Source organism: Leptodactylus fuscus, chromosome 10 (assembly GCF_031893055.1).
Source record: "Leptodactylus fuscus isolate aLepFus1 chromosome 10, aLepFus1.hap2, whole genome shotgun sequence".
In the NCBI taxonomy this organism is placed as follows: Eukaryota; Metazoa; Chordata; class Amphibia; order Anura; family Leptodactylidae; genus Leptodactylus; species Leptodactylus fuscus.
The window spans coordinates 21,144,735-21,164,175 of NC_134274.1; the positions used below are offsets into that span (position 1 = coordinate 21,144,735).

The 19,441-nt window shown below is 40.3% G+C and overlaps 2 protein-coding genes across 2 annotated transcripts in view; both read left to right on the forward strand.

Moving 5' to 3' along the window:
• LOC142219130 (scavenger receptor cysteine-rich domain-containing protein DMBT1-like) overlaps nt 1-5,607 on the forward strand; it is a 164,555-nt gene extending 158,948 nt beyond the window's left edge. Inside the window, exons 8-12 of the mRNA XM_075288096.1 lie at nt 1,126-1,443; nt 2,682-2,999; nt 3,883-4,200; nt 4,839-4,893; nt 5,574-5,607. Of these exons, the coding sequence (XP_075144197.1) occupies nt 1,126-1,443; nt 2,682-2,999; nt 3,883-4,200; nt 4,839-4,893; nt 5,574-5,607 (1,043 nt within the window). The remainder of the gene's footprint in view (nt 1-1,125; nt 1,444-2,681; nt 3,000-3,882; nt 4,201-4,838; nt 4,894-5,573) is intronic.
• Nucleotides 5,608-5,657: 50 nt separating this feature from the next.
• The window catches only part of LOC142219131 (scavenger receptor cysteine-rich domain-containing protein DMBT1-like), a 116,644-nt gene continuing 102,860 nt past the window's right edge, over nt 5,658-19,441 (forward strand). The window contains exon 1 of the mRNA XM_075288097.1: nt 5,658-5,891. The gene's annotated coding sequence lies outside the window, so the exon portion shown is untranslated. The remainder of the gene's footprint in view (nt 5,892-19,441) is intronic.

The window sequence follows — 19,441 nt, forward strand, 5'->3', positions numbered from 1 at the left end:
ATATATATATATATATATATATATATATATATATATATTTTATTTTTTTTTGCCAACGAATTGAGTGAAGGGTATTTGCTGTTTTACATATTCTCTTGCAAATTAAAAAAACTTGAGTTCTTGCTTCCACACCAACAACTCTTGAATCTTAAAGAGGTTGTCCCATCACAAGGATCCTATCTATACTGCTAGTTTATGTGGCTTTAAGACTTTTCCTAAATGCATTGCTTTATCAAAACTGCTTTGTTTGGCCGCTATCTTAATTTATTCACTTCATTGTTTACACTCTGTTTCTATGGCCCTTGGGATTATCTGCTCATTTGTCAAGTGATGTAGCTGCCTGCTCTCAGGGGGGTGGGATGGGCTGTGAGCAGCTCTGAGCTGTTTGTGTCTTTTAAGTAGCGGAGCTTCTCAGCTCAGTGAGAGCTCCTCCGGGATTTCTGAGCTCTTATCAGTCGGTTTAATTGAATTTGGCTGATAAGGGCTGAGATAGGGAGTCCATTACCATTGTATGTAATGCAAACTGACTCAAATCCAGCTCTGCTACATCAGCTTCACACTCTGGTAATTCATTTACAAACAATGCAAGTGAAACCCCGCCCACCTCTGTGCCGAGAAAAGCAGGAAGTGAATACAGCACAACAGCCTGCCAGGTTAGTGAACAAGCGTCATGGGAATACCCCTTTAATCCTGCACTCACTATCAAGAGCACTCCAACCACCATCATGTTTAGGGAGGTTTACCACTCTAACGTTCCTCGGGGGACGCTGCAATCCTCATCACACTCCTTGCTGTTCCTCTTTGCACTGTATCAGTCCTGAGAGCACTGGAGGGTCTGTTAGAGATCCTTCCCCCGTGACTACAGCTACTGTAATCCTGGTCCCAACCTCCTCACCTTTCTCCAGCTAGGCTGCTGCAATGTTCTTATTTCTTTCCATAAACAGTTTACTCCCACTAATAATTTAGGATCATAATGGCTTCATTTCATTCACATCTTGCAAAACTTGATGTGCCACATTTTGACACATTGAATGCCATGGTGGAGTTGCAATAACAATAATAAATCTGTCGCTTTGCACATTGTATCTGGAATTTACCAATTTTCTTATTCTTTTTTTATTTTAGTTTCTCAAATTGGCCTGAGGCTGGTAAACGGTAGAGGTCGTTGTGATGGTCGTGTAGAAATACTCTATAATGGACAATGGGGAACTGTGTGTGATGACTATTTTGATCTTGTGGATGCAGAAGTTGTATGCCAACAGATGGGTTGTGGCAATGCCCTTGCATTTTACAATAGGGCTGCTTTTGGCCAAGGACAAGGACCCATTATATTGGATGATGTGCAATGTTATGGCAATGAACTTCATTTGTGGGACTGTCCACACAGAGGGTTTTTAATACATAACTGTGGACACTATAGTGCTGTTGGAGTCGTCTGCTCAGGTACAGTCCGAGGAATAAAATTCTATTGTTCAAATAGTTTTATATTTTACCTTAGAGATAAATAATAAACCTGCATCTACCTCAAGAATTGGGGGTCCCTGACACTTTCTCAGATAATAAGAATAGGAAATTTGCTACACATACTCAGATCTTTCCATTCAATACTTTGGGAGCCCCAAAATAAACTGAGGCCGCCTGCTTGACTGTATTAGGAACATCCATAGAAATGAGTGGAGAAAGCTGCACATGGACAGTGAACTTTCAATCTTTAGCAGCCATGAAACGGATGTCCTGAGCCCTCACATTCTCTAGCACAGAAGGCATGAACATAGTCCGTATGAATTTCCTTTAATGTGTATTAGCAATCAACAAAAGGGTGGGGGGTCTCTTCAGATCTCTATATCTCCAGTTTATTACTGCCTATAAAGCTGAGCAGTTCTAGCTGTACAAAATCAGTAGATATCACTACTTAAAATCATATTCTGTTTTTAGAACTATATATTTAGTACTTCATGCTGCATATAAAACCATGGCACTGTATGAAAGCTGAGACTCTCAGCTTTCATCCATCACCAGGTGCACTTTTATTGGTGGTATAAAACGGGAGATAAGGCATCTAAATTTATATCGAGTTTCCCTATTTTGGCAACTTCTAATTTACCTTGGGTAGAATTGTAATGCCTATGCTGGCATAAGGTGCGCTCTCTGTAAGACCATGCACCTGCACTGAATTCTATGCAAGCTTATTACCTGGCTGAAGAGGTCATAAATTTGTCAGGCCGTAGTCCCACACACTCTACAATCCCCCAAGCAGAAAACTGTCTAAGGTGGCATACCTAGCCCGTTCCATATTTATTTAGATGTGGTTTTGAGATTTTTTTGTATATCTTCCTCAATGGATTTTTTTATCTCATTCCAACCCCTGGGTCACATGACCGTAACCAGTGTTCTGACCCTCAGGTCGCTCAATATCCTTCATCCGTCAAGCCAGCCTCATAGAACAGCTACTGTAATACTGGTCCCAACCTCCTCACCTTTCTCCAACTCGGCTGCTACAATGTTCTTATTTCTTTCCATAAACAGATTACTCCCGCTAAGAAATTAGGAACATTCTGGGCTTCTTTTATCCATATTATCCAAAACTTGATGAACGCCATGGTGGAGTTGCAATTAAAATAATAAATTTGTCGCTTTGTACATTGCATTTGAAATTTATCAATTTTCTTTTATCCTTCTAGGTCCACAACAGGATGTGAGGCTGGTAAATGGTGAAAGTCATTGTGAAGGTCGTGTAGAAGTACTCTATAATGGACAATGGGGAACTGTGTGTGATGACAATTGGGATATTAAGGATGCACACGTTGTTTGCCAACAGTTAGGTTGTGGCAATGCCTTTGCATTTTACGGTAGTGCTGCTTTTGGCCAAGGACAAGGAGACGTTATATTGAATAATGTGCAATGTAATGGCAATGAACGTTACTTATGGGAATGTCCACACGGCGGGATTTTATCAAATAACTGTGGACACGATGAAGATGCTGGAGTCATCTGTTCAGGTACAGTCCGAGGAATAAAATTCTATGGTTAAAATAGTTTTACATTTGAGATTATGAATGTATAATACACCAGCGCCTATCTTAAGAATTGGTGATCCCCTAACAATTTCTCAGATGTGAAGAATAAAATAATTGCTATGCATGATTTCTCATATCATTCAGATAGCTGTATCTCCAGTTTATTCCTGCCTATAAAACCGAGCAGTTCTAGCTATAAAAAAAAATCTGGAGATATCACTAGATAAAATCACAGTCAGGTTTTTGAGCTTTATATGTAGCACTACAATACACTTTGTAGGACCGTGTACATGCAGCTTAAGTGGTCATAAATCTGGCAAACCATAGCCCAACGCGTGCCATAACACCCATAAAGAAAACTGGCTAAGGTGGCATAAAAGAGGAAAACATTGCAAATTTTACACAAAAATCTGATATACACAAAATTTGCAACTTTTTGTCACTTGTCGACTTGTGCACCTAAAAACTGACCTACTAGGTATAATAAATCTCCCCTGGTGAATCATTACATGGGACAGATTCTCTAACCGAAGAATAGTTGGTGCATTGTTAGGGACAACTTTAGAGCCTTTCCTTTAAAGAAAATCATAAAGCATTTATACAATGTACTAAGAGAGCTTTACTTAGCTACGTTGTCTAGAAGTTTGGCAGAATTTGCATTGGAAGTACCTAGCCTGTGCCAGAATTATTGACGTGTGTTTTTGAGATTTTGTTATACCGTCACCAATTGATTTTTTTGGCATTGTTCCGACCCCTGGTTCACCTCATCGTAACCAGTGTTACCAGCTGCAATAACAATAATAATTCTGTCATTTTGTAAATCACATGTGGAATTTATCAATTTTTATTTTATTTTTCCTTCTAGCTGCACACAAATCTTTGAGACTGGTAGATGGTAGAGATAGTTGTGATGGTCTTGTAGAAATACTCTATAATGGACAATGGGGAACTGTGTGTGATCACAATTGGAATATTATTGATGCAGAAGTTGTATGCCGCCAGCTAAGTTGTGGCAACGCCCATGTATTTGACACCAAAGATGCTTATCAAAAAGGAAGAGGAAAGATTATATTGGGTGATGTGCAAGGTAACGGCAATGAACTTTACTTGTGGGACTGTTCACACAGAGGATTTTTATCACATGACTGTGGACACGATAAAGATGTTGGAGTCGTCTGCGCAGGTACAGTCCGAGGAATAAAATTTTATTGTTCAAATAGTTTTACATTGTAACATATTGATACATAATAAACCTCTATCCATCTCAGTAATTGGGGGTCCCTGACGTTTTCTCAGATACTAAGAATAGAAAATTTGATGCAAATACTCAAAACTTTCTCTTCAATATGAGAGCCCTAAAATAAACTGAGGCCTCCTGCTTGACTGTATTAGGAACATCCATAGAAATGAAAGGAGAAAACTGCACATGGACAGTGAACTTTCAATCCTTAGCGGCCATGAAACAGATATCAGGACTCCTGTTCTTTTCTGGCACATAAATTATGAAGTAAATCTCCCCTAGGAAATCATTACATGGGACAGGTTCTCACTGCTGAAGCTTAGTTAGAGCATTGCTAGGGATAACTTTAGAGCCTTTCTTTCATTTAACATAAAGCATTTAAACAATGTACCAAGGGACCTTTTAATAAGCCAAGTTTTCTAGAATTCTGGTAGAATTTTCACTGAAAATAAAAGGAATATCTAATATGTACCAAATTTATTTAGATGTGTTTTTCAGATTATTTATACCTTCTTCAATGGATTTTTTGGCCTTCTTTCGACCCATGGGTCACATGATCATAACCGGCGTTCTGACTCTAGAGTCGCTAGGTCTCCTTCATCCTTCAAAACAGCCTCATAGCACTTGTAATTACATGTGAGATTAGAGGAGGACGAAAGGGATAGAGCGACTGAGCGGCAAAACGCTGGTTTCCATCATGTGACCGAGGGTTGAAAAGAAGCCAGAACCCCCAAGTCCATCATCAAAATCACGCCAGATCAGGTAAATTAGTCTAAATTTCCTGGACAACCCCTTTAACAGTGTGAAGTGGGGGAACGAGGATGCATTGCCACTTTCCAAGATCTACATTCTATTTTATTTTTTTATTTTTTTTGCCAACGGAATTGTGTGAGGGCTTTTTACTGTCTTACATGTTCTCCTGCAACTAAACAAAAAACTTGAGTTGTTGCTTCCACATTAACACGCTGCAATCCTCCTCACACTCCTTGCTGTTCCTCTTTGCACTGTATCAGTCCTGAGAGCACTGGAGGGTCTGTTAGAGATCCTTCCCCCGTGACTACAGCTACTGTAATACTGCTCCCAACCTCCTCACCTTTCTCCAACTCGGCTGCTACAATGTTCTTATTTCTTTCCATAAGCAGTTTACTCCCACTAAGAAATTAGGAACATTCTGGGTTTATTTCATTCGCATCATCTAAAACTTGATGTGCCACATTTTGACACATTGAATGCTATGGTCCAATTGCAATCACAATAATAATTCTGTCGCTTTGTACATTTTTCTGTACAATTTTCTGTTTCTTTTTTCCTTCTAGGCCCACAAAAGACTTTGAGGCTGGCAAATGGTAGAGGTCGGTGTGATGGTCGTGTAGAAATACTCTATAATGGACAATGGGGAACTGTGTGTGATGACGGTTGGAATATTAAGAATGCAGAAGTTGTATGCCGCTATTTAGGTTGTGGCAATGCCCTTGCATTTAACGATAGTGCTGCTTATGGCCCAGGACAAGGACACATTATATTGGATGACGTGCTATGTAAAGGCAATGAATTTTACTTGTGGGACTGTCCACACAGAGGGTTTTTATCAAATAACTGTGGACACCATAAAGATGTTGGAGTCGTCTGCTCAGGTACAGTCCGGGGAATAAAATTCTATTGTTCAAATAGTTTTATATTTTAACTTATATAATAAACCTGCATCTACCTCAAGAACGTTTTCTCAGATACTAAGAATAGAAAATTTGCTACACATACTCGAATCTTTCCATTCAATAAATTGGGAGAACCAAAATAAGCTGAGGCCGCCTGCTTGACTGTATTAGGAACATCCAGAGAAATGAGTGGAGAAAGCTGCACATGGACAGTGAACTTTCTAATCTTAGCAGCCATGAATCAAATGTCTGGAGCCCTGTTAGTATCTGGCACAGAAGATATGAATACAGTCCATATAGATTCCCTTTAATGTGTAGCAATGGAAAAAAGGACAGGGGGAGGGGGGTCGCTCAGATAGCTGTATCTCCAGTTTATTACTGCCTATAACACGGAGCAGTTCTAGGTATAAAAAAATCAGGAGACCTCACTAGATAAAAGCATAGTCAGGTTTTTGACCTTTATATGTAATACTTCATGCTGCTTATAAAACCATGGCAGTGTATGAAAGCTGAGACTCTTTCATACAGCATCAGTAGCGTTTTTATTGTTGGTATGAAACAGGAGATCGGGTTATATGAATTAATCTGTAGCCTCTGTAGCCAAAACATTGCACATTTTAGTGCAAAAATCAGAATTACAGAAAGTTTGCAACTTTTCCATGACTTGTGCACCTACAAAGTGGCCTGCAAAGTTTAATAAATCTCCCCTGGTGAATTGCTGTATGGGATAGGTTCTCCCTAATGAAGCGTATTTAGAGCATGGCTACCTATTGCAATAATACAATAAATAGCGGCTAGTTAAAATATTTCGGCCCCCTTGGTTTGTTCCCCCAGTCACCTTCCGAGGCCTTCACCTTAGGTTGCCTCATGGAAGATGTGTCCCTATTTAGCATTTACCACCACATGTAACTAATATATACTCCAAAGACCTATTGAAAGGGAATGTATGTTGTGAGCCCTATATGAGCCAGTGATAATGTCTGTAAGCGCCGCAGAATATGATGGCGCGATACAAGTAAGCGCAATAAATAATAATACTTATATAATAATGTCTGGCTGAATTATCATATTACTGGACTAATAATATGTCATTTATATCATCTGCTCGAAGTAAAACAGTTTTCCTTTTCTTTCCTCTCTATCTTTATATATTTAGACTTTTCTACTACAGGTAGGTATTATATATATTGAATTATCATCTAATATGGCAAGTTATATTATACTGAAACTATTCTTATTTTATTGTAACTACAGATTCTATTTTAGACTTTGGTCAGATCTGCAGTTTTCTGTTTCTGTCAGGGGTTGAGGTATTTTTAACTGCAGGAATAACACAGACTACAATGTAAAAAAAAATACCAAAACCCTGACAGGTCACATTGTACTGTAATTCAGTAGGTTTTTTTCAAGGTTCATTCAAAAATATTTCTAGCATATCTACCATGACTCCATTTTACCATATATTTATGTGAATAGAACCTGTCATATTAAGGCTGAGGCATCTCAGAGGTTTGACAGTTGTATTCAATGTGGTAACTAGGAATGGCTGGGCCCCAAGGCGAACATTTGATAGGGCCTCACCCACCTTCTCTTCCACATACACCCACACAAACCTCATTTCTGCACTCACTATTATGCCCCATAGTGTCCTCTTCACACTGTATTATGCCCCATTGTGGACCACCCATTAACAATTATTATACTCTGGATTTTTTTCATACCCCTGATCAGACACCCAGGGAGGAAGCAAACATAAAAAATCATGTTACTTACCTCTTCCTGGATTTGGTGCACGCCCCTTTACTTTCACCTATCTTTAATGTTGGACCAGACATCAAATGTGCCAGGCTATAGTCACGATGCATAATGATGGTCACCAGTGACATATCTAGGAATGGCAGGGCCCCAAGGTGAACATTTGACATGGGTCTCCTCCCACCGACCCATAGTGGCCCTTTCACACAGTATTATGCCCCCTAGTGACCCTTGAATACAGTATTATACCCCATAGTGGCTCCTACGCCCCATATTGTGCCCCATTGTGGACAACCTATGAACAATTATTGTACTCTGGGCTCTTTTCTGACTCCAGAGTATAATGATCGGAGACCCAGGGGGGGATACAAACCTATAAATCAATGTTACTTATCTCTGCTGAGCTCCGATGCACTTTCCTTTGATGTCGGCCATCTTCAATGATGGAAGAGACGTAACTTAAGTCGGGCCTGTCGCAACGCATTATAACGCAGGCCCGGGCCACGTGACATCTCGGAAGTCAACAAATAGTCCTGAAGCCTTCTGGAGCCCAGGAAAGGTAAGTAACAGTGTTTTTTATGTTTCCTCACTTCTCCTATCCCTCCGATCATTATACTCAGGGGTCTGAAAAGAACCCCCCAAGTATAACTATAGCGGTGTTTGTGGGGTTTGTGGGCCCACGGCCTCACTTACCGATTCCTGCTAACAGCTGCCTCCTCTTCCTCAGAAGGGGAAGCACAGGTGGCTGTAAACAGGAGTGGGGATCGGTAAGTAAATAGGGAATATTCACCTGCTCGGGTGACTCCAGCAGGTAACAGCCTATTACAAAAAGAAAACATAAGGGGTCTCCCGGGTCCCCTAATGTCTGGGGCCCTGTGGCAGCCGCTACTGCTGCTACCCCAGGATTTATGCCACTGGTTGTATTGTCATCCCCATCAGATCCCTGGTGATATAACTACAGGGTGCCAATGGCTTCTTATGGCAGGCAAGGACTTGACAATGGTTTTTGTGTTTGCAATCTGGGGATGCCTATGAGACTGACATATCTACTATAGTACAACGAATGATCAAATATTTGTATATTCAAGTTCCTATATTGGACGACAATAAAAATTTACAAATCGCTTTTCTAAAAAAGGAGGAGGAAAGGGATAGAGCGACTCGGCGGCAGAACGCTGGTACCATCATGTGACTGAGGGTTCGAACACTACCAGATCCCCCGAGTCCATCATCAAGATCCTGCCAAATCAGGGAAATTAGTCTAAATTCCCTGGACAACCTCTTTAAAGGGATCCTATCATTAGAATCCATTTAAAGAGGTTGTCCAGGGAATCCCTAGGCTATCCCTAATACGTAGGAATAGCCTTAAGAAAGGCTATTCTTCTCCTACCTTTAGATGTCTTCTCCACGTCGCCGTTCGGTAGATATTCCGTTTTCCGTCTTTATGCAAATGAGTTCTCTCGCAGCACTGGGGGCGGACCCCAGCGCTCAAACAGCACTGGGGGCGTCCCCAATGCTGCGAGAGAACTCTCCAGCACCACCTCCATCTTCTTCAGGAACGGCCTCTCTTCGCGTCGTCTTCCGGCCTGGCTTTCAATCTTCTACGCATGCGCAGTCAGCTCTGCCAGCGGGCCTCGGGCAGAGCCGACTGCACCTGCACGTGGCCATTTTTTTTATGGCCGCTTATGCAAGCCATGCCGGAAGATGACGCGTAGAGGTGTGTTCCTGAGGAAGATGGAGGCGACGCTGTAGATTTCTCTCGCAGCATTGGGGATGCCCCCAGTGCTGTTTAAGCGGTGGGGCCCGCCCCCATGCTGCAAGAGATCTCATTTGCCTAAAGATGGAAAACGAAATATCAACCGAACGGTGGCGCGGAGAAGACATCTAAAGGTAGGAGAAGAATAGCCTTTCTTAAGGCAATTCCTACATGTTAGTTAGAAAAAAAAGGGATTCTAATGATAGGATCCCTTTAACAGTGTGAAATGGGGTAAAGAGGAGTAAACTGTCTTTGCTCAAAATTTACAAATCTGTTTTCATTACTTTAATAAAATTTGAGACCTTTTCACTGACACATAAAATGGACAATTCTGATCAACTTCTCATACTGTATTGGATTATGGTCAGTATGTTTTACATTATTCAAAATAATAAACTTTTCTGATTTTATTTTAGAGGCATTTATATAGTATAATGTATTTTATAGTGGTCAGCCTTCTGTTTTTAACTCTTTAGTGCCATTCACTGTGTGGTTTATTCACTGGGTCTATAGGATTACACTGATGTCAAATTTGTGTAATTTTTTTTTTTTAAAGTTTTACAACTTTTCCAAAGTAATAAACATTTTCTAATAATTTTTTTTCTCTGCATTGTCACTTTCCAAGACCAAGAACATATTTTGATTTTTTGTCAACAAATTGTATGAGGGCTGTTTGCTGTTTTACATGTTCTCTTTCATCTAAAAAACTTGAGTTGTTGCTTCCACATCAACATCTCTTGAGTCTTAATCCTGCACTCACTATCAAGAGCACTCCGACCACCATCATGACCACAGGGACTACAGCTACTACAATACTGCTCCCATCTTTTTCACCTTTCTCCAACTCGTCTGCTACAATGTTTTTACTTCTTTCTATAAACAGTTTACTCCCACTAAGAAAATAGTAATATGCCATTTATCTGTGTATTTGTTCTTTTTCTTTAAATGTTATATATTAACCCAACTGGTTATGCACTAGCCACTCCCATATACAGAAATATATATATATATATATATATATATATATATATATATATATATATATATATATATATATCAGTGGATGACAAGCAAATATAGTTAAAAGCATAATACAATACATCAAATAAAATAAGAGATAGGAAAGAAACAATACCAAAACGGGTCTCATTGAAGCCTGGTGACTACAGCTACTGTAATACTTCTCCTCACCTTTCTCCAACTCGGCTGCTACATTGTTCTTATTTCTTTCCATAAACCGTTTACTCCCACTAAAAAATTAGGAACATGCTGGGTTTATTTCATTCACATCATCCAAAACTTGATGTGCCATTTTTTGACACATTGAATGCCATGGTGGAGTTGCAATAGCAATAATAAATCTGTCCCTTTGTACATTGTATCTGGAATGTATCAATTTTCTTATACTTTTTTCCTTCTAGATTCACCAACTGGTTTGAGGCTGGTAAATGGTAGCAGTCGTTGTGATGGCCATGTAGAAATATTCTATGATGGACAATGGGGAACTGTGTGTGATGACGGTTGGAATATTATGGTTGCACAGGTTGTATGCCAACAGTTAGGTTGTGGTAATGCCATTGCATTTAACCGGTTAAGGACCGCCGTACGTAAATTTACGGCCTGCGGTCCAGGTACCTAAAGACCGGACTATTGTAAAAATACGTCCTGTCTTTAGGTACCTATTTCGCGGGGGGATGGGTGCGGGGAGGACGGGGGTTAGGTGTTACTAACACCTAACCCCTTCCTCAATAATGTCCAGTCGGAACTGAGTCCGACTGGACGTTTTAACCCTTTCGATCGCGCCGTGAAACATCACGGCGCGATCGAAAGGCATCCGCCGACAATTGAATCTGATCGGCACCCCCCGCGGCGAGATCGGAGGGTGCCGATAGCAGTAAAAGGTTGTCTGGGGTCTGGCCAGTGACCCCAGACTGCCCGGAGCCCCCACATACCTGGTGATCCTGCCAGGACCTTCTGATGTCAGGCTGTGCGTCTACACAGCCTGACATCCTGCTACGGAATGCCATGTGGGACACCTGCATGCTGTGTCTCACATGGCATTCTATATCAGCAAAGTATTGCTGATTGAAGTGTCCTAAATGGACACATGAAAAAGTAAAAAAAAATGTAAAAAAAATAAAATGAAGTGTATGAAAAAAATTAATAAAGTTATAAAGCCCAAAAATCCCTTTTTTCAATAGAAAATGAATTATATAAAAAAAGAACTAAAAAGTATTAAAACAATGCATATTTGGTATTGTCGCGTCCGTAACAATCTGTACAATAAAACTGAAATAATATTTAATGTACACGGCGAACGCCGGAAAAAAACCCCGGAAAAAACTCGCCGGAAGTAATGATTTTTCGCCATCTCACCATACAAAATATGCTATAAAAAGTGATCAAAAAGTCATATGCATCCGACAACAGTACCAATAAAAAGCGCAGGTTGTCCCGCAAAAAATAAGCCCTCAACCAACTCTGTCAACCGAAAAATAAAAATGTTACGCCTCTTAGAAGATGCGATGCAAAAAACATTGATTTATGTCCCCAAATGTGTTTTTCCTCTGCAGAACTAGTAACACATAAAAAAATACTATAAATGAGGTATCGCCGTAACCGTACCGACCCGCAGAATAAAGGGAACATGTTACTTATACTGTACGCTGCATGGTGTAAAATTAAAAAAGTAAAACTCAATGCCAGGATTGATTTTTTTTTTTTTAAATCCAGCAAAAAAGGGTTAATAAAATGTATTCAATAAGATGTAGACACCCAAAAATGGTGTCATTACGAAATGCATCTCATCCCGCAAAGAATAAGCCCTTATATGGCCGCGTCACCAGAAAAATAAAGAAAATATAGCATCTCACAATGTGAAGACAAAAACCCTCAAAAATCGCCAAATTATTAGAACACAACTGGGTGCGTCATGTAGGGAATATATAAGCTGTGTGAGCGGATATCAGGGGACACCCCAGATTTACAGCTTATGAGGGAACAGACACCAGAAGTGACCCCTAAAGTGACCCCCAGAGTGACTCCCCCAATCATAGGAGCTTCGGGGACATAGTAGGGAATTTGGTGTCTGCAATGTCCTCCGCACCTCTTATATATTCCCTCTTCGCCATCCGCTGTGCAGTCACGTCCGGGATACTAATACTCACTACACCCCCTGATAAATTCTTTGAGGGGTACAGTTTTCAAAATGGGGTCACTCCTGGTACCCCATGGAATCCACTTTTCTGGTACCTTACAGGCTCTACAAACATGACATGGCGTCCAGATACCAAACATCTGAATCTGTACTCCAAAAGCCGCATAGCGCTCCGTTCCTTCTGCGCCCTGCTGTACATCCAAACTGCAGTTTATGACACATGTATGACACATGTATGACACATGTATGACACATGTATGACACTGGTGTACCCGGGATAATGCACGTAATGTCATATGTGGGTATAAACTGATATTAGGGCACAGCCGGACACAGAAGGGAAGAAGGGTCATTTGGTTTTTGGAGCACAGTCGGTTTGGTTTTTGGATGCCATGACACTTTTGTAGAGCTGAAACGCCAGTAATTTGGAATCCCCTGATAAATTACCTTATTTTGGAAACTACACCCCTGAAGGATTTATCCAGGGGTACAGACAGCATTTTTAACCCCCAAGTGTTGCTATAACTTTATATATATATATAACTATAACTGTAGTGGATTGTGAGAGGTGAAAATGACCATTTTTCCAGGAATACGTCCTTTCAGTGCGTAATATGTTGTGCCCACCTTGTATCAGAGATGAACGCTCTAAAAGCTGTTGTGCCTGGGATACCCGTTTAACAGTTTTTGGAGTGTCTCTGCTGACATAAGTCGGGCACAACATGTTGCACACTGAAATGGCAAATCTGTAAAATTTTCATTTTTAACTTCTCTATCAGTTGCGATTTCATTTCTGGAAACTAAATAAATGCAACACTCAAGGGTTAAAAATTCTCGCTACACCACTTGATAAATCCCATCAGTGGGGTAGTGTCCAAAATAGGGTGACATGTCTGCGGATTCCACTTTATTGACAATTCAGGGGCTTTGCAAAAGTGGCATGACGTCCAAAAACCAAACTGTGCTCCAAAAACCAAAATAGCGCTCCTTCCCTTCTGTCCCCGGCTGTGCCCAAACAGCCATTTCTACCCACATATGGCATTAAGTACGTTATCCGGGGTACACCAGTGTCATACATGTGGGCATACACTGCTATTTGGGTACCCAGCAGGGTGCAGATGTGAAGGAGCAATATGTGCTTTTGGAGTGCAGATTTAGATTCTTCGTTTTTGGACACCATGTCACATTTGCAGAGACCCTAAAATTGCCCCTACAAAATGGGGTCACTTCTTGGTGAATTCCAGTTTACTGGAACCTCCAGGGCTCTGCAAAAACATCATGGCGCCCAGAGGGTCCCTCTAAATCTGTACCCCAAAAGCTAAAACGCACAGTGGTCCTTCCCTTCTGAGCCCTGCTGTGTGCCCAAGCAGCAGTTTACACCCACATATATAATTTTTTGACCCCCGGGATGGCCCACTTAATAGTTTTAGGAGTGCAGGTCTCTGACAACACAAAGTGGGTGGGCACCGAAATGGCATATTTTTAAAAATTTCAATTTTCATTTTGTACATTAATTTTTGGGAAGCATTTTAGGCTCAAAATGATAATACCCCTTGATACATTCCTTGACAGGTGTAGTTTCTAAAATGGGGTCACTTTTGAGGGGTTTCCATTGTATTGATACTTTAGGGGCTCTGCAAATGCGACATGGCCCCTGAAAACTATTCCAGCAACATCTGCCCTCCAAAATCCAAATAGCGCTCTTTCCATTCTGAGCCCCAGCATGTACCCATACAGCAGATTTTGGCCACATATGGGGTATTGCCGTGTTCAGAAGATATTGTGTAACAAACTGTGGGGGGCTTTTAATTCTTAAACTATTTGCAAAATTAAAACTATGGCGCTAAATGGCGATTTCATTGGGAAAAAAAGTAATTTTTCATTTTCACGTCCCAATGTTAATAAAATCTGTGAAACACCTGTGAGGCCAAAATACTCACTCTACCCCTAGACAAATTCTATGAGGGGTGTAGTTTCCAAAATGGGGTCACTTATAGGGGGTTTCCACTGTATTGGTACTTTAGGGGCTCTGCAAATGCGACATGGGACCTGAAAAATATTCCAGCAAAATCTGCCCTCCAAAAGCCAAATAGCCCTCTTTCCATTCTGAGCCCTGCCATGTTCCCATACAGCAGATTATGACCACATATGGGGCATTTCTGTGTTCAGCAGAATTTGTGTAACGAACTTTAGGGAGCTTTTTCTCCTTTATCCTCTTGTGAAAATTAAAAATTTGGGGCTAAATTGACAGTTTGTTGGAAAAAAAGTAATTTTTCATTTTCATGGCCCAATGTTAATAAAATCTGTGAAACACTTTAATATGTTCTGTGGGGGGTGTAGTTTCCCAAATGGGGTCACTTTTAGGGGGTTTCCACTGTATTGGTTCTCTAGGGGCTCTGCTAATGCGACATGGCACCTAAAATTATTCCAGCAAAATCTGCCATCCAAAAGCCAAATAGCGCTCCTTCCATTCTGAGCCCCGCCATGTTCCCATACAGCAGATTATAGCCACATATGGGGTATTGCCGTGTTCAGGAGAAATTGTTTAACAAACTGTGGGGGGCTTTTACTCCTTTAACCCCTTGTGAAAATGAAAACTTTGGAGATAAAGTGACATTTTAGTAATTTTTCATTTACACATCCCAATGTTAGTAAAATCTGTGAAACAACTGTAGGGTCTAAATGCTGACTATACCCCTTGATGAATTCTGTGAGGGGTGTGGATTCTAAAATGGGGTCACTTTTGGGGGGTTTCCATTGTTTTGATACTCTAGGGTCTCTGCAAATAAGGCATGGCGCTGAAAATTATTCCAGCAAAATCTGCTGTTCAAACACCCAGTGTCCCTCCTTCCCTTCCATGCACTGTCGTGTGCCCAAAAGTCAGTTTACACCCACATGTGGGGTATTTCTGTGCACGGGAGAAATTGCACAATAAACTGTCAGATGCATTTTCTCCTTCAACCCTTTGTGAATGTGTTAATTTTGGGTCTAAATGAATGTATTAGTGAAAAAAAATGAAATGTCTAAATTTCACTGCCATATTATTTTTATTCTTATGAAATGCTTAAAGGGTTAACAAACATCCCAAATGCTGTTTTGAATAATTTGAGGGGTGCAGTTTTGAAAATGGGGTGATTTATGGGGGTTTCTATTATACAGGCCTTTATAATTACTTTCAGAACTGAAGTGGTCCCTAAAAAATTGGTTTGGAGAATTTTCTTGTAAATCTGGAAAATCGCACACTTGTAAGCCTTGTGACGTCCAAAATAAATTAAAAGACAATCAAAAGATGATGCCGATATAAAGCAGAGATATGGGAGATAATATTTATTCATGTATTTGGATGGTATGACTATCTGCCTGAAAAGCAGAGAATTTCACATTTTGAAAATTGCAATTTTTTTCAAATTTCCATCAAATTTCCTAGCTTTTTTATAAATAAATGCAAAAATATTGATTAGTGTTTACCACTAACATGAAGTATAATGTGTTACGAGAAAACAATCTCAAATTCATTTGTGTAAGTTAAAGCGTCTCAAAGTTATTGCCATTTAAAGTGACACATGTCAGTTTTGAAAAAAGAGGCCTGGTCTTTAACATACTTTTGGGCCTGGTCCTTAACCGGTTAAGGGTCGTGCTGCTTTTGGCCCAGGACAAGGACCCATTATATTGGATGATGTGCGATGTTATGAAGATCATCTTCACTTGTGGGACTGTGAACACAATGGGTATTTAATACATGACTGTGAACACAATAAAGATGTTGGAGTCGTCTGCTCAGGTACAGTCCGATGAATAAAATTCTATTGTTCAAATAGTTTTCTATTTTAACTTATAGCTATATAATAAACCTGCATCCATCTCAGGAATTGGGGGTCCCTGAAGCTTTCTCTGATACTATGAATAGAAAATTTGCTACACATACTCAAATCTTTCTGTTCAATACTTTGGGAGCCCCAAAATAAACTGAGGCCGCCTGTTTAACTGTATTAGGAACATCCATAGAAATGAGTGGAGAAAGCTGCACATGGACAGTGAACTTTCAGTCCTTAGCAGCCATGAAATGGATGTCTAGAGCCATGTTCTTCTCACAGAAGATTCGAAGACAGTCCATATAGATTTCCTTCAATGTGTATTAGTAATGGACAATTGGGAAGGGGGTAACTTCTAATAGTTGTATCTCCAGTTTTTTACTGCCTATAAGGCTGTATGGGACAGGTTGTCTTTGCTAAAGCTTAGTTGGAACATGGCTACCTATTTCAATAATTCAATAAATAGCGGCTGATTAGAAAAATAATCCGTCCCCCTTGGTTTATTTCCTGAGGCCTTCACCTTAGGTTGCATTATGGAAGATGTCTCCCTGTTTAGCATTTACTACCACATGTCATTATTATATACTCCAAAGACATATTGATAGGGAATGTAGATTGTGAGCCCCATATGACAGTGACATATAATGTCTGTAAAGCGCTGCAGAATACAATGGCGCTATACATGTAAGCGCAATATATAATAAATAATAATACATATATATCATGCCTGGCTGAATTGTCATCTTATTGGACTAATAAGAAGGCATTTATATAGTCTGTACAATCTATAACAATTTTCCTTCTCTTTCCTGTCTATCTTCATGTGTCTAGCATCTATAACAACTACAACTACTACTACTACAACTACTACTACCACTAGTAAGTATAACACATTCTATGTCCGTCTGATTTACCCCTTTGTCGCAGTAATAATTTGCATTTATATAGTCTGCTCAAACAAACAGTTTTCCTTCTCTTTCCTCTTTATCTTCCTTTATCTAGGACCTACTACTACCACTAGTAAGTATAACACATTCTATGTCTGTCTGATGTATCCCTTTGTATTAGTAATAATGAGGTATTTATACATTATGCTGTATTATAACAACTTTAAGTTTACAATATTCAAAGTAAAAAAAAAACTTTTTTTCCTTTTCTTTCCTCTGTATCTTTATTTATTTAGCATCTACTACTACAGGTAAGTAGTATAGTAGTAGGTATTATATATATTGAATTATTATCTTACGTGAGTAATAATATGGCAAATTATATTATTCTTATTTTATGGTAACTAAAGATTCTATTTTAGACTTTGGTAAGATCTGCATTTTTCAGGGGTTCAGGTATTTTTAACTGCAGGAATAACACAGACCACAATGTGAAAGATCTTATTGTACTGTAAGTCCGTAGGATCCTTCTGGACCCACAGTCGGCCATTTAAAAAATATTTCTGCCATAGCTGCCATGACTCCATTACACCATCTGCTAATGTGAATAGAACCTGTCATATAAAGGCCGCAGCATCTCAGAGGTTTAAGGCTGAGGCCCCACTTTGCGGAAACGCAGCTTCTTTTGTTGCAGATCTTGCTGCGTTTTTTTGAGCCAAAGCCAAGAATGGCTACAAAAGGAATGGGAAATATATAGAAAATTTTTACACTTCTCCCTTCTGCTCAATCCACTCCTGACTTTGGCTCAAAAAACCGCAACAAAATCTGCAACAAAAAAGCTGCGTTTCCACAACATGAGGCCTCAATACAAGTTGTATTGTCATCTACATCAGACCCCGGTGATATAACTGCAGGGGGCTTCTTATAGCAGGAAGGGACTTGACAGTGGTCTCTGTGTTTGCCATCTATATAAGTCTATGAGACCCTTGTGGTGGTGGTGTAAAACTGACATATCTACTATAGTACACCGAATGATCAAATGTTTTGCATTACAATAAAAATGTACAAATCATTTTTCTAAAAAAATTCAAAAAGCAAAAAATGCTGTTTCATTTCCCCCCATCTTTAAAGTAACATTCATCTAGTACAAGTTATCATAAAGCGTTTATACAATGTACTAAGGGAGCTTTACTAAGATAAGATTTCTAGAATTTTGGCAGATAATGCATTGAAAATAATTGAAATACCTAGCCTGTGCCAGAATTATTTAGATGTGTTTTTGAACATTTTTTTAATGCCTTTCTCAACGGATTTCTTGGCCTTGCTCAGACTCCTTGGTCACATGATTGTAACCAGTGTTCTGACCCATCGGTCTCACAGTCTCCTTCATCCTTCAAGCCATCCTCATAGCACTGGTAATTACTAGAGATGAGCGGGTAGTGTTCGATTGAGTAGGTGTTCGATTGAGTAGGTGTTCGATCGAATACTACGGTATTCGAAATACTCGTACTCGATCGAACACTACTAGCTGTTCGAAGTTTAAGGTTCGATGCAGAACCAACGTTGATTGGCAGAATGCTATACATTTTGCCAATCAACGCTGGTTCTTCTCTTACCTTTCCGAAGTCTTCTCCGCGCTGCGTCCCCACGTCCTCTTCCGGGTGGAATTCACTCTGCCTAGGCATCCGGTCTAGGCAGAGCTGACTGCGCATGCACGCGCATACACGCTCATGCGCAGTCGGCTCTGCTCAGGCGTCGGGCCTGGGCAGAGCCGCACGCGCATGCGCAGTCGGCTCTGCCTAGGCCGGATACCTAGGCAGAGTGCATTCCACCCGGAAGAGGACGCGGGGACGCTGCGCCGGGAGAAGACTTCAAGCAGAATCCAGCCCGACCGTCACTCGTGGACTTGGTAAGTATGATTTTATCGAAGTTGCCTACCCCTGAAACGAGCATTTCCCCCCATAGACTATAATGGGGTTCGAAAGCCGTTCGAACAGTCGAACAGTGTGCGGGTGTTTGAATCGGATTTCGAACCTCGGACACTTTAGTGTTCGCTCATCTCTAGTAATTACCTATGAGATCAGAGGAGGAGGAAGGGGATGGAGTGACTGTAGGCAGAATGCTGGTTCCCATCATGTTTCCTAGGGTTGGAATGAGGCCAC